General features: G+C 39.2%; 2 protein-coding genes across 9 annotated transcripts in view; both read right to left on the minus strand.

The window, feature by feature from the left end:
• Nucleotides 1-623: 623 nt before the first annotated feature.
• Nucleotides 624-6,089, minus strand: macir (macrophage immunometabolism regulator). Its single transcript, XM_036595705.1, has 2 exons — nucleotides 6,045-6,089; nucleotides 624-4,022 (listed from the first exon to the last, which is right to left on the minus strand). Exon 2 carries the CDS (start codon nucleotides 4,017-4,019, stop codon nucleotides 3,384-3,386), a length of 636 nt encoding a protein of 211 aa, XP_036451598.1. The 5' UTR covers nucleotides 4,020-4,022; nucleotides 6,045-6,089; the 3' UTR covers nucleotides 624-3,383.
• A 2,219-nt stretch (nucleotides 6,090-8,308) lies between these two features.
• Nucleotides 8,309-13,387, minus strand: part of ppip5k2 (diphosphoinositol pentakisphosphate kinase 2) — a 38,862-nt gene continuing 33,783 nt past the window's right edge. For all 8 annotated transcript variants that reach the window (XM_036595606.1, XM_036595613.1, XM_036595612.1 and 5 more), the window contains 3 exons: nucleotides 10,258-10,401; nucleotides 10,029-10,136; nucleotides 8,309-9,455 (listed from right to left, as the gene is read on the minus strand). In XM_036595606.1, coding sequence (XP_036451499.1) covers nucleotides 8,884-9,455; nucleotides 10,029-10,136; nucleotides 10,258-10,401 — 824 coding nt within the window. In that variant the 3' untranslated portion in view covers nucleotides 8,309-8,883. The remainder of the gene's footprint in view (nucleotides 9,456-10,028; nucleotides 10,137-10,257; nucleotides 10,402-13,387) is intronic.

Raw genomic sequence — 13,387 nt, forward strand, 5'->3', positions numbered from 1 at the left:
ATATCAGAGAGGAATTTATTGTTGTCTGCCAGATAAGTTTTACCAGAGATACATTTTAGCGCAATGTACTGCATAACTCTACCCCCGCCAGCACCCACCCACATGATGATTCAGATGCTGAACTGTGCTGCCCTCTTGTGTTTGCTCAAATACCTGCATGAAAGCTAGCTGAGCAGCAACAGCCCAATATACACTACAGATAACATAGGCCTACCATTGGAGCTAAAAATCTTGATAGAGGGCATAGAGTTAGGGTCGTTTTCTGGTGGGCCAAATTTGGACAGCCATGCTTTAGACAATAAGGTCTATTTTAATTATTCTCTGTTTATCAGAAGAAATAAATACTTCTTCTAAAACACATCACATTACATTCTTATTTGAAAAAAATGCATCATTAACACAATACTACATATAAAGAATGCTTCCATCTTAGTCTGTTCAGAGTTCAGGAGCATCCCAGCCTGATAATGCCATGCAATAGGATAATAAAGATAACAGGTAAAATTAATACTGAATTAGCTCTGTACATTTATTCTGCACTCAATTTAAACAGAGTAAAGTTTATGTGACTCTTACAGGAGAACAACATCCACAGCTGCTTCATTAAAGAGAAAAGCACAAAGTAGGGTGTAGTGTTTTAATAATGTTAAGTTTAAGGTTAAACTTAGGACATACAAAAGCATTGCAGGGCACAGACACACTCAGCAGGACCAAGAAAGGGGAACTAAAAAGCAGTCAGGTTACAGAATACAAGAGTAATGAAGCACAGCTTTTGCCAGTAGTATGTGAATATCCTAAATAAATAAGTGTCAAATAGTGGAAAAGACTGAAATACAGTACGCAGAGATTGCATGTAGGCACTGTGACCTATGGTGGCTCCCTATGTCTTTTTCATCACACAGAAGCGCAGTATGGATGTACTGCAAAGCTAAAATTGATCATCAACTTTGTGCCTTTTAAATCACATTCACATTTTTTTCATGTTAAAAGGAGAAAGCTGTAGGATTTCATGGTGATCGAAAACAATAAAAATGTGTTACATCATAAACAAGGTTTCCAGTTAAGACTTTAGAGTTCAGGAGCATCCCAGTGCGATAATCCTACACGCTGTTCTTATGAAATGAGTCTTATGTATTTTGTCTTAGTGTTCTCATTAGGTACACATAGATATTTTAGGTGACACCTCAACTGGTAAGAAAACTTCACTCCACGTGAACTGAAAACAATGAGCAGTGCATTTCTTTAGTGTTACTGTACTGATGAACAGAGAAATAGTCAGGCTCAGTCCTGAGTCACAATAAGAATTTCCTGCTCCCTTACTTTGAGATTCACGGTACATAGCAGAGCTCAGCGCAGCCAGGAGCAGCAGCCTTTATCCATTATGATTATGGAAAATTCTGGCACAATTAAATCAAAAATTCCAAAAAACAACAAAGAATAAATCTAACACAATCACATAACAGTATTCCAGCCTCAAAATAAAACACCCAATATGTAAACAAATAATCAAAAAACTACGCAGGTTCAATATGCAGTTCAGTCAGGACAAAAGGAAATACCACCATAATATCACTGTTGCTAACTCTAAGGTGCTCTTCTCAGCATTCACAGAAGGTATTTCTCATCCACAGCAAAAAAAAGAAAAAAAGATAAGGACTAGTGCATGTCATGTCAACTAAACAGGTATTTAATAATCCAAAAATTAAAAGGTACAATCAGGATATTACCCAACACTACTCCTAAATCCTCCAAAGCCTGTCTGGAATAAACAAAAGGTGCACTGCTTCCAACAAAGCCCTCAGTGCAATGCTTAACCCACTTAGAAGAGACTTGTATGTACAACTCCTTATCACTGCAAATATGAGTCAAGTGTTTGGAAAAAAAAATGATTGTACCTTTAAACTTTGAAGTCATAATTCATCATTAAGAGACAGGGAGGAGTAAAATAAAACATAACTATAAAGAAAGTTCATTTACAACAACAGCAGTAGAGGTTTAGGGACTGAATAAAAGAGAAAAACAATGTACTAAATAAGCTGGTCTTAAAAAAATTTCATTGCATGCTTCAAACCAGTGTAACAGGTCCACACTATTAACTGTGGCGGTGATAGTATTGTCAATAACAATAGTCAATAAATATTACACCAATTATAGCTTTTAAATAGTAAGACACAAAATGTTTAACATGGAAAACATGCCTGACTGGCACCAAAATATGAGTAATATGAACCGTTTACAGCTGTGTGGCTTATTGGGTAAAAAACTTTGGATACGATTGTCAGGTGTTACACACACACAAATAAAGAAAAAAACAAAACAAAACAAAAAAAAAATATATCACATTAGCAATCAAGTTTTCCCCAGGACACCCAAAGTTCATCCTTTGGTTTGTTTTAGGAGCAATGCTGTGCACCAACATGAGAAATAAACAGAAAAGTAGTTTCATTTCTGAAATGTGTGCATACATGGACAAGCGTAATGTTGGCATTGTCCATGTAGATCCTTCATTTTATCATGAAACCAATTCCCAACCATGAGGGATTACTCAATCTGAAAAACCTGGACTAAAATAATCCGACTGGCGTCCTGCGGCGTATGGGGCAGGGGCGGGGGTAAAAAAAAATGGAAAGGGGGATTAATAGTGTGTATATGAGGTGCTAATCTCAGCTCAGGTTCTCTGAAGATAAGCCTCTCCTGCTCAAATCCTCTCCCAGCACTGTCTTAAATAACCTCCAGATTGTGTAACAGTCAGTGTTTTACATAAAGATTCTGGCCAGACAGAGGCAAAATGAGGAGTGAAGGTGAGCTCACCCAATGACACATTTAAAGGAGCGAGGATGCTAATGCTAGTACGCTAATATTAGGAGAACAACACAGTGGGCTATGCTAACCAGGTTAAAAAAAAAAACAAAAAACAATAAATATATATATCCAGATGTAATAACAGTGCGATCCAGTGCAGAGCATACATACATACGTTTTCTGCAAAAGAGGCATTTCCACACAAAGGTATAACACCTTAGCACAGGTGTACACGCACATACAGTAGTAGCAATTATTAAGCAAGTCATTTATTGCTAATCCTGAACGACCTCAACCCTCACACTTAACGTATCCCCTGGACACACATACACACTATCAAAAGAACTTCTCTGTTTTTGTTCACAGGTTAATGTTTAAGTTAGTCGGGCCTGGCGGTGCCTCATCGAAACTTCCTGGTTAACAAACAGTTCTTAAAATAACAAATTAGTGGCCTATGGGTGCCTTACTACAGGAACTGCCTATGATCTGAGTGAAGAAACGCAAGGCCCAAATATAGCAGCCAAATCCCCCTGCGGGTGAGGGGCCTGGCTGTGGATGCTAGCGGCCTGTGCCAGGGTCGCTCATGTTTTGTTCCTGCTGAACATGCGCTCTCCCCGCAGGGTGAGGTGCTGGAGCTGGTACTGCAGCACCTCGGTGTCTGCCGGCTCCCTGAGGCTCATCTTGTCCAGGTTGAGGTAGTCCAGGGACTTAGAGTGCGCCCGTTTGCCTTTAAGCAGGCAGAGGGGCAGGGGCCCGTGTAGAGCCTTGCTGGGCTCTCCGGCCACCAGCGACCTGAAGCAGGAGTCGCCCGAGCTGGGCATGCGCCTCCTCCTTCGCCCGTTGACGGCCGGGATGTCGTAGGGCTGGTAGAAGCGGCTTTTGGCTTTGTAAATCCGCGAGGCGCGGTGCAGGCCCAAATCCACAGGCTTTTTGACAGGACTGGGCAAGGCCTCTATGTTGCTCTTCTCAGGACCGGACCACTTGTGGGCCAGTTTGAGAAGCTCCTCGCCGGTGGTGAAGCCCACCAGGTAGTTGGAGTTCATGTGGAGGATTTGGTATCCTGAAACAGTACTTTTGATGGGCGAGCAAGGGGTGCTGGAGCAGCGCGGTTTGTCCGCTTCGGGCTTCAGCGTAGCTTTGACCTCAGCAGCAGCAGGTAAAATGGATATGGGTGCCCTGGACACTCCACTGACATCCATCTCCATCTTTAATGACATGACCTGGCCAGAACAAGGAGAAAAGAGAGAACAACAAACAAAACAGTAAGAGCAGAAACAGAATACAGTAAACACAGAAATATTAATGAGATGGAGCTCTTTTCGATGGCTATCATCCCCCTGTATGTTCACGAAAACAAGTCACTAAATGCAATCACATCATCTGTCGCTCGACTCATAAAACAGATAAATCCCTGAAGAGTGCCCGTCTGCTTGAATAACATGGACATATGGTCATGCATGCTGCCCTGCCAAACACATGGTCAATAATAACAATGACATGAAAAAACAGGCTTCTGGGACACAGGATTAAAACAAACATTCCAGAAAGGCCACAGGTAATATTCCTCTACCTACGGGAGAACGTCAGGTTATATTATCCACTGGATGCTCTTTATTGTCAACAGATCCAATCCAACCACCTCATGTTCAAAAATGTTAGCATGAGCCTTTGTTACTTACCAGCCAGCATAGAATCAGACAAATGATGTAATATTCCACTGTAAATTTCTCTATGCAGGCTTAGTTGGCATTCTTATCTTGACACTGACCTCAAGGCAACCAGAACTGGCCAAGTCTGGATGCTCCTTCATGGACTACCTAATATTTCCAATAAGAAATGCTACTAACAGCAAAACCTAAGAGATTCCCATAAGGAAATCTAATATATGATGACAAATGGGTTTCAAATATGACAAATATATAAATATACGACATATATAATCATATACGGATTTCCCTTAAACCCTCTTTATATTTGTCATATATATATGTATGTATTTGAAATACAGGACATATATTTTAAACATTATTTACGAATGGATAGCGTATATTTCTCATATATGCTGGCTGCATATTACATAATATAAGGATTTTGTTTATTTTTTATGGTAATATATACATGGTCATATATTAGATTTCCATATGAGATGACAGAGGCTTTGGCATAATGATGCCCATTAAAATAAGATGAAAGGTCTGATGAGAAAATGTAAACGGCTAGCAGCAGCTAAAGGCTGTAACACCAAAAAATCCCCCTGAATGGGGGCTTCATACACTAAATCAGCATTTACAGAACAGCATGTACTGTGGCCCAGATGCTCCACCAAAGACTGTGATACATACAGCTCACTCTTAACACGCTGCTGGAACCACAAACTGAAGATCTGAGGAAAAAAAACGTGGCAGAAGGCGAACTTTAAATCTGCAGTTAGAATAAACACTGAACAGATAATAAAACCGAAATTGAGATGAAATCCGTAGTGAGATGAGACTGCATTTCCACTCCTCCTCCACCAAAACCCACAACACTGGGGCCCTCCTGTCAGACAGTGGGCGCAAACGGAAAAGGCACCCGCCTGTGGGGTCCTCTAATATTCAGCACTGCCAATCTCATGCCTAATCCAGCATATATATACACACAGACATGCAGAATAATCTCGACGTGCTGATGTCATTTTTCTCCACGTTTCGCGGCCTTAGCTCCTCTAGCTTAATGCTAACAAACAAAACCCATCATGGGGAGGAGGCCAGCTCCTGCGAGGCTAAGTCAGCTTCCTATTCTGTTCCACCTTAAACTGTCCAGCAGTCATACCATAACGCCAGAGTGTAACTGCTGCACCATTTAAGGTGGAACGGGAAAATTCGAACAAGAAGCTGGTGAGTAGAAAAAGGACTCCAGCTCCACAGCAATGGTAACTAGAGCTCTGGAGCAAAAAGGGCCACGACTATGAAAGCGCTGCAGTCTGGATCAGTGTTGAATAAACCAAGCACAAACCAAGCCAACGAACACTCCCCGCGGACCTCTCTGTAGTCCTGCAACACCATCCATCCTCCAGCAGGCTGTAATGGCTGCAGTCTGCCCCTGCCCACCATTTGACGAGACAAATATAAATGTACAGGATACAGCCGCCCTCGTCTGAGCGCGAGACGCTAAACAAACCCCGCTGCAGCAGCCCGGCGAATCGCGCTCGTGTATCCGATGTTAAACTGATTGAGAAAATGAATGGAAGTGATTATACCGACCTGCTCGGTGCGCGCGCCTCCGCTTGTAAGCCAGCTCGAGCTCCCGGGGACGCGCGTCGTACACCGGGTCACCTGACGTGGTGATGTCATGGCGATAGCCATGGCTCAGTTCGATGCCGTTTACCAACGAACCGACTCTTTCGACCTGCCTTTTTAATGAGTCATCGATTCAGTCGCACAACGATCCGATTCTTTCTAACGACCCGTTTTAGTGAATCAAACGTCGGTCTAGTGCTCGGGAGTTCAATTCAGTTTTCCGAACCGATTCTTTTGTTCTGTCCGTCTTAAGGAATCGAAGGTCTGGTTCAATGTGGTCATTTTTCGATGATTAGGAAAGTCAAGTCACTGTGGCGTGGACAAAAGTGCAACACGGCATACACAGTGCACGTCGTGAAAAGAAAACGGAATAGGACGACATTCATTTAAACGATTCAGTGTTTCAGAAGTAAACATTATTCTTATCCTCCCTCCATATCCAATTTAATTCGATTCTGAATGAGCCCAATGCATGCTAATGCTACTGTTGTGTTTTTATAAAGATGAACTGCGAACAATTCGGTTTTTTATAAGTCTTCAGTCTTTAAACCGGATGTAAATATTGTGTAAATGCTACAGAGGTTTGATTCAGTGTGAATCGCTTCAAACGAACGAGTCAGACACTGCTACACCACGAACATGAACATGGATGGAGAAGAAAAGTTGGTTTTCTTTACACAGACTGAACCCACTTCAGGACTGTATGGCACTGGCAGTTCACTGTGCAAACGTGTTGTGGTCTGGATTAGATTAAGGCTACCTTTAATCTGTGTATGTAAAACAGAATACAGTGGACAGAAATGGCTTAAAACCATATTAAAGTGAAAGTGGTATTACATCAGTCAAATAATGACTCATGAAAAAAAGTATCTACTAGAAACAATTCAAGTAAAACCTACTCAGATATCAGTTTGAATATGACCAATTCCCTGTAGAACTGCAGTAAAACAACTTACATCATAGGGACTCAAGTTTGTTAGGTGCTATTCCTCTTTTTGAGATCATCAAAAAAACCTTTAAATATGAAAAAGGGGGGGTGAATTCCCCATAAATATCCTTAAAATCAAATAAGATAATTTGAAAACACACAGGAAAGTTTAAATCCATTTAAAATTTAATTTAAGAACATGAGAACACGGATCACTAGGTAAATGTGACTAGTTATTACCCACCTCAGATGGCAAATCCTGGAGAAGCAGTTTGGAGCTTGTTTTATGAGCTCAATGAACAGAGAAGGAGAAGTCAAGTGGTCATAGTAGCTGCCTTGCTAGTTACTGCAGCCAGGCAACAGAGGGGCAACTTCACAAAGACAGATGGGAACTGAACACTGACCTTAGGCCTGCAAACATATAATTAATGACAAGTGCATTGTGCGGCCACAAAGCAGGATGTCTGAGGTCATCATGGTGGTGTGAAAAGATCAGGCAAGTAGCAATGAGTTCCAGCACTTCTTGACAATTAGATTAAAATTTAGTATATAGATATCGCACATTAGAGCAGGTCAAGAAACATATAATAACTTGCAGCAACTCAAATGAACCAGTGCAACAGGCATTGCTACAACATTTGAGTAAAGTCGACTCATAAGTTACTATTTATGGGTAAATGTCAAGAGGATGGACGAGAAAATAATCTGCTTCTATCAAATGCATGTTTCTCAATTAATCTGTGCACATTTCTGCAATCAAGAATATATTTCCCCTGCATATACAATGAAAAGACTGTAACTAGGGCTCCAGGCACCTCACATACAGAGAAACAGAAGCAAGGAGCTTAACCAAGCTATCATCTAAATTGTGGTGAACAATTGCATCCAAAATCAGGCAGGTTGCTCAGACAGCAGATATCCAGGTAAACAAAATACCAATGGACTCTCAGATAGAACAGTACTGTCACTATATAAAGACACTTGCTCTGAGTACATCCAGAGGGTTCAAAACTCAGAACAAGACAAAAAAAAAAAAATTCCAGAGCACTTTAATTTTCATAAAAACCTCCTATGCACTGAAACATCTTCAGAAAGTGTGGCATGTAAAAATCATTAAAAAGATAACCAGCTTGGAAAATAAATATTTTCAAGTCCTCTTACGACAGCACAGAGAAATGCTGTAAAAATAAAAATAAGGACAACTGCAGTTTTGTTTTTTGTTTGTTTTTTTTGCTAAAACCACATTCATGCAGATAAATGAAATAAAGGGATTTCATTAACACCAATCAACTCACAGATATGACAGGAGTTTCACCAAGGTTTATTCCCAATATATATCTATATATACAATAAGGTTTGGTTACGATGGAATAAAGCATGATGAAAAATCTTCCACAACTGTAACTCTAAGGCAGATTTCTCCTCATTTCCAGTTTGATGGGAAGGAAATGAAGCGCAAACACAGTGTAACTAAAGATATGTATGAAAAATAGGACTCTAATTACATTTTACTTTGGACTTTGATATTAAGCCCCCAAAAGTGCTGCATTAATTCAATGTTCAGGAATAATTAAAATAGCTTTAGCAAAATGTCATACTTATCATGACAAAGTAGACTGTGTACATCTGATTGTACATTCAAACATTCAAATATACAAGATATGAGTAACAAATCCTAAGTAACTCTTACTCTGGTGAACATACAGTAAATGCTAAATCAGCCATGGCTGTGACAATGAAAAATGACTGCAAGATCTTTTGGTATCTTAGATATGATGTCATCTAGTGAGACAACTACAGGTAAAATTGGACGAATCAAGGCCTGTAACATCCAGTTTAATGTAACAGTGGTGTCAAGAGAGCTTCAAGGCATGTTCAGTTTGTGGAATCTGCCACTGCTTTCTGCTCTTTTAGCATGGTGGCTGATGATTCTTGGTCTTTTACCATCACTGGTGTTGCAGTGAATTGCTGCACTTTGTCTTTATGATGTTCTTCTTGAGAAGTCTGCTTGGTGGGCTTTTCTAGGGCTGGTTTTGCTCCACTTTGATAATCCTGGGTGTTGGCTTGTTGCGATGTGATATGGCAATGATTATTACCATGGGATGATATCTGATGTGCCATTGTTACACTTTCGGAAATACTGTTGTGTTGAGTTGAGACTTCACAGCTTTGAGTTTGGGTTGATGTGCTATCCTCTTGCACTTCCTGGTAGGCTGACTGTGGTTGGCATTTGTCAGACAAGCCCTCAATGGATGGTAACAGATGGGAGGCTGAGGTGCCAATAGCTGTAGCCTGGTGGGGTTCTGTTGTGTTGGGCTGTATGGCTGCTTTGCTTTTTGGGGCCTGCTGAGGAGACCTCTGCTGTGACGGCTTGTCTCCAGTGGCACATTGTTGAACCAGGTCCGCTTGGCCTGATCTGGACACTCTGGAAGGAGAACCTCCTCCAACTGGGCAGAATAAAACACACACACACCGTCATATATGTATAAAATCACATTTGTCACTTGCATAAACGCCACTTGCATCGAGGCAGGTCATCAGCTAAGCTTCTGGATCATGATTAGGTTAGTGACTATCTTGCCCTTCTATTAGCTACTATTCGCTATTCACATATCATTACATTCAAATTTACAGACTTTAAAATCCTCTAGTCATACATACAGTAAAAAAAAAAATAAAATCTTCAAAAGGAATAAACTCACTAATTCAAATAGAAACTGTTAAAATTAAATACATTTTTTCTCATATATCTACACTCTTAAAACTGAATGTCCCAAAAAGGGTTCTTTAGCTCCCAAAATAATCTTTCAGTGGATGGTCCTTTACTGAAGTACTGTTGTAAATATCTGTGCAGCACATTTTTAAAAATTTAAACACAACATCTTGACACAATATGAAAGTTCTATACAAATTAAAGGTTTTTACAGAACTGTACGTCCCAGCGAAGTACCACTTGCAAAGGTTTTTTTTTTATATATTTTTTTTAGTGTCTACTAAACATATTTGCCATTTACACATGCCTGATACAGCCCGCTCTGGTGACTTCTTTGACAGTGACTGCGTGAATGGGCAGGGTAAAACCTTCGCAGGAGTGTAGGTGTTTAAAGGCACCTTCCTTCCTTGAACAGCTGTGGGTCAAACAATGAAAAAAGTCAGAATTGCTAAATAGTACTAAGTCACTAGAAAAGAGACAATTTAAATTCAGAATTTTTTAAATCACAAAGATTCTGAGCTCAGCTGTCACCGTACCTGGTGAGCATGCAGAAATGTCAAGCAGGGAGTCATGGGATTTGGCAATTGAGGCGAGGAAGTCGTCAACTTGTTTGAGGGACAGTGAATTGTGAAGGGTCTCCAGTGGGCAGATGGAGGGAACCATGGAGTACAACTCAAACCCTTAAATGAAATATAAAGCACACAGATGAACATTCATAATAATGGCAGTAGGACAAATCATCTGCAGTAAGTATAAGCATTCGACACATTCACATCATGGCACACAGAGATATGGCGTTCCATTTCCTGAGAGAATGACAAGGAGCAACAGCACCATCAAACATTTGTTTGAGGTGGGCAGAATGGAAGCAGATGGGTCACACAAAGTACGGTACAACTCACTAAGAAACTCTACCTACTACAGTGTCATCAGCCAGGATGATACTACTGAGTAAGAATGTTCTACTTACCTTACTCACACCACATAGCCATGTATTTTATTTCAGTTACTTATTCATACTTTGAGCAGAGCACATATAAAACTTAGCAGCTGTATGTTTAGAGAGAAACTGCTATTAAGAAAAAATTCCCTAATGTAATTAATTTTGCCTAACGCCTATAATTCAGGTCTTTTCAACTACAGAACCTAACATAAAAATGTAGCCACATATAGCTCATCAAGCCAATTTTCAATAACCAACTGCTCAAGCATTTCACTAGATTCATCTTGCATTTTAGCATAGTTTAACTGTGTCACAGAGATTCTCTCACTCTCTACAATTTACATAAACATATGTAAAAGTAATCTTAGTATGTATTACTTATTCAATAGCAGTTTAATAAAAGTTGCGGGAGCTGGACTAGCACCACGGAAATATTCAAAGCAGCTGAAGATAATTCATATGTTAAACAACATTAACAGTGTAATTTCAGCCAGGCCAGAGTTGCTGCTGTCTTCCTCAGGTGGACATTTGGGATAAAAAAAAAAATGCACTACAATTTTGCTATTTTAACATAAGATGGGTGAGAGAACCTTAAACCAGACCATAAAGATTTTGCATAAAATCTCATACAGAGCACTCAAGAGAGTTTTCCCTGTATTGGCTGGTTGGCATTCTTAACAGACACTATGTAAAACCAACACAGTGACGTACAATAATGATCATTGTGTTAATTTAAATATACTGATGTTCAATGGCAGTGGATATACAATAAAAAGAAAATCTAATGCTGACAAAAAACCCAAAGAAATATGGCCCCAATTTTTAAGAAAATAATCAACATTGGAAAAAACAAAAAAAAAGTATAGAAAGCCCAAACCAGGAACCACTAAAATAAACATTAACCACTAAAGTTATTATAACTGTATTCTACAACAGTATGTAATACTTAACATCCAAAGATTCCAATGCATTCATTTGTATTGAAACCACAATTTGGCATGTTGGCACCCTTCTTCTGGACAAGTTTGACCATTTTACTGTCTACCAGAAAACAGTTTTCTTTTTATTTGCATATTCCCCAGTATTCTTTGCTAGACTGAAAATCTTTGTTGTAATCTTTCCAAATGGCACTAAAAGAACATATGTGTGTAGTTGTGGTGTATTTACAGCCCATAATTGAGTTCAATTTTACTACTGTTCACATTTTTGTACTAACTACAGATTAGAATGATTATACAAAGGAAATTGCTGAAAAAATGACCAATTATCAGCCCAAGGCTAATGACAACTTTTGAAAGCTTAGGGTAGATGTGACAAAGTGGTGTTGCTTGAAAGCCTCTCTATTTGCAGTACCAAAATGTACTTGATTCCCAATTGGGGCTTTCATGTTAAACTATATCAATTGTGTGCTCCAATTTTGAATTCAACTGTGTGCTCCAATTCTGTCAACTGAACACAACTTTAGAATGGAGTGAATGGTTGCTCTCAGTGGACTCTTTTTTTTTCCTCATTATCCATTTTTTAACTGCTGGAATGCAACAGAGGCCTGTTTTCAAGTAACTATCGGGCTGGTTTTCCAGACATGTTTCAAGCCTAGAGGACTAAATTGCATAATTAGTGGTGAATAGTTCAAGGCTAGGCTTAATCTATGTCTGCAAAACAGGCCCATGAGTTTAGTTAAGCAGCATTAGAAGGTTCTGGAAAATATATATTAAGTTGTGAAAAGGAATTCAGCTACATTTCTGATGGGGGTTATCTGGCCATCAAATTCAGAAGCCAACACATGAAAACTTTTCCCTAATGTAAGTGTATGGCAAAGTTTTTCCATTTACCTGAGATGTACAGGTCAAACTATCCTAACATTTTATTTTAATAATGGCATAACCCCAAACTTATTTGTTGCTGAAGCACACAGTGTTACAATACTATTCCCTACAAGGAGAGAACAAACAGGGGTTGACAATTTGGTGAAGGTTAAAAATTGGGGCTAAAACCCAGAAATAAGGGAGCTGACATCTACAAAACGCCAGGAATCAGAGCCAAAACAAAACAGTCAGACAGGATAGAAACAGGGAAATTAAATGATAATAAACACTTACCACAGAACATACTGGGAAACACTGACCCATTTAGAAAAGCAGATTAACAAAATAAGAAAAAAAAACAAAGAACAAAAAAACAACCAATAAAAATGCTACCCTCAAAAAGTCCAGATTTCTAGAACCTCATAATACAGCTGCAGTCTCAATCTTGATATTCTAATATTAATATGCAGTCTCAGTCTTAATATTCTTATAACATATTTTTTTCCTAATATCATAATGTGTCTCATTTTAAGCTAAATAGTGCCTACTTAAGCCTATTACATATTCTTTGCAGTCTTTACTAGCAATGACTTCACATATAAAATAAGTGACAGGTTTCAAGGTCAAAAGAAGTCAATTTGTCACCAAAAAAAATTGGCCTAATTTGCTATGATGCTTCATCATTTTGACCAACAAGTTTAATGTTCTTTCAGAAAATGTATATTACATGTAATGACAATGACGCAAATTCAGTGAACAAAGAATATAACTAAATTTAAATCTATTCGAACAATTCAATGCTTAGTCATGTTGAAGTGTTCAATAAAAAAAAAACAAAACAATCCAACAATCCAACTTTACATCACCTTGTACCGCACTGCGATGATAGAAAAAAAATTTAGCCATTTGGATCCTTGT

Source organism: Colossoma macropomum, unplaced genomic scaffold (genome assembly GCF_904425465.1).
Source record: "Colossoma macropomum unplaced genomic scaffold, Colossoma_macropomum, whole genome shotgun sequence".
Taxonomy (NCBI): domain Eukaryota; kingdom Metazoa; phylum Chordata; class Actinopteri; order Characiformes; family Serrasalmidae; genus Colossoma; species Colossoma macropomum.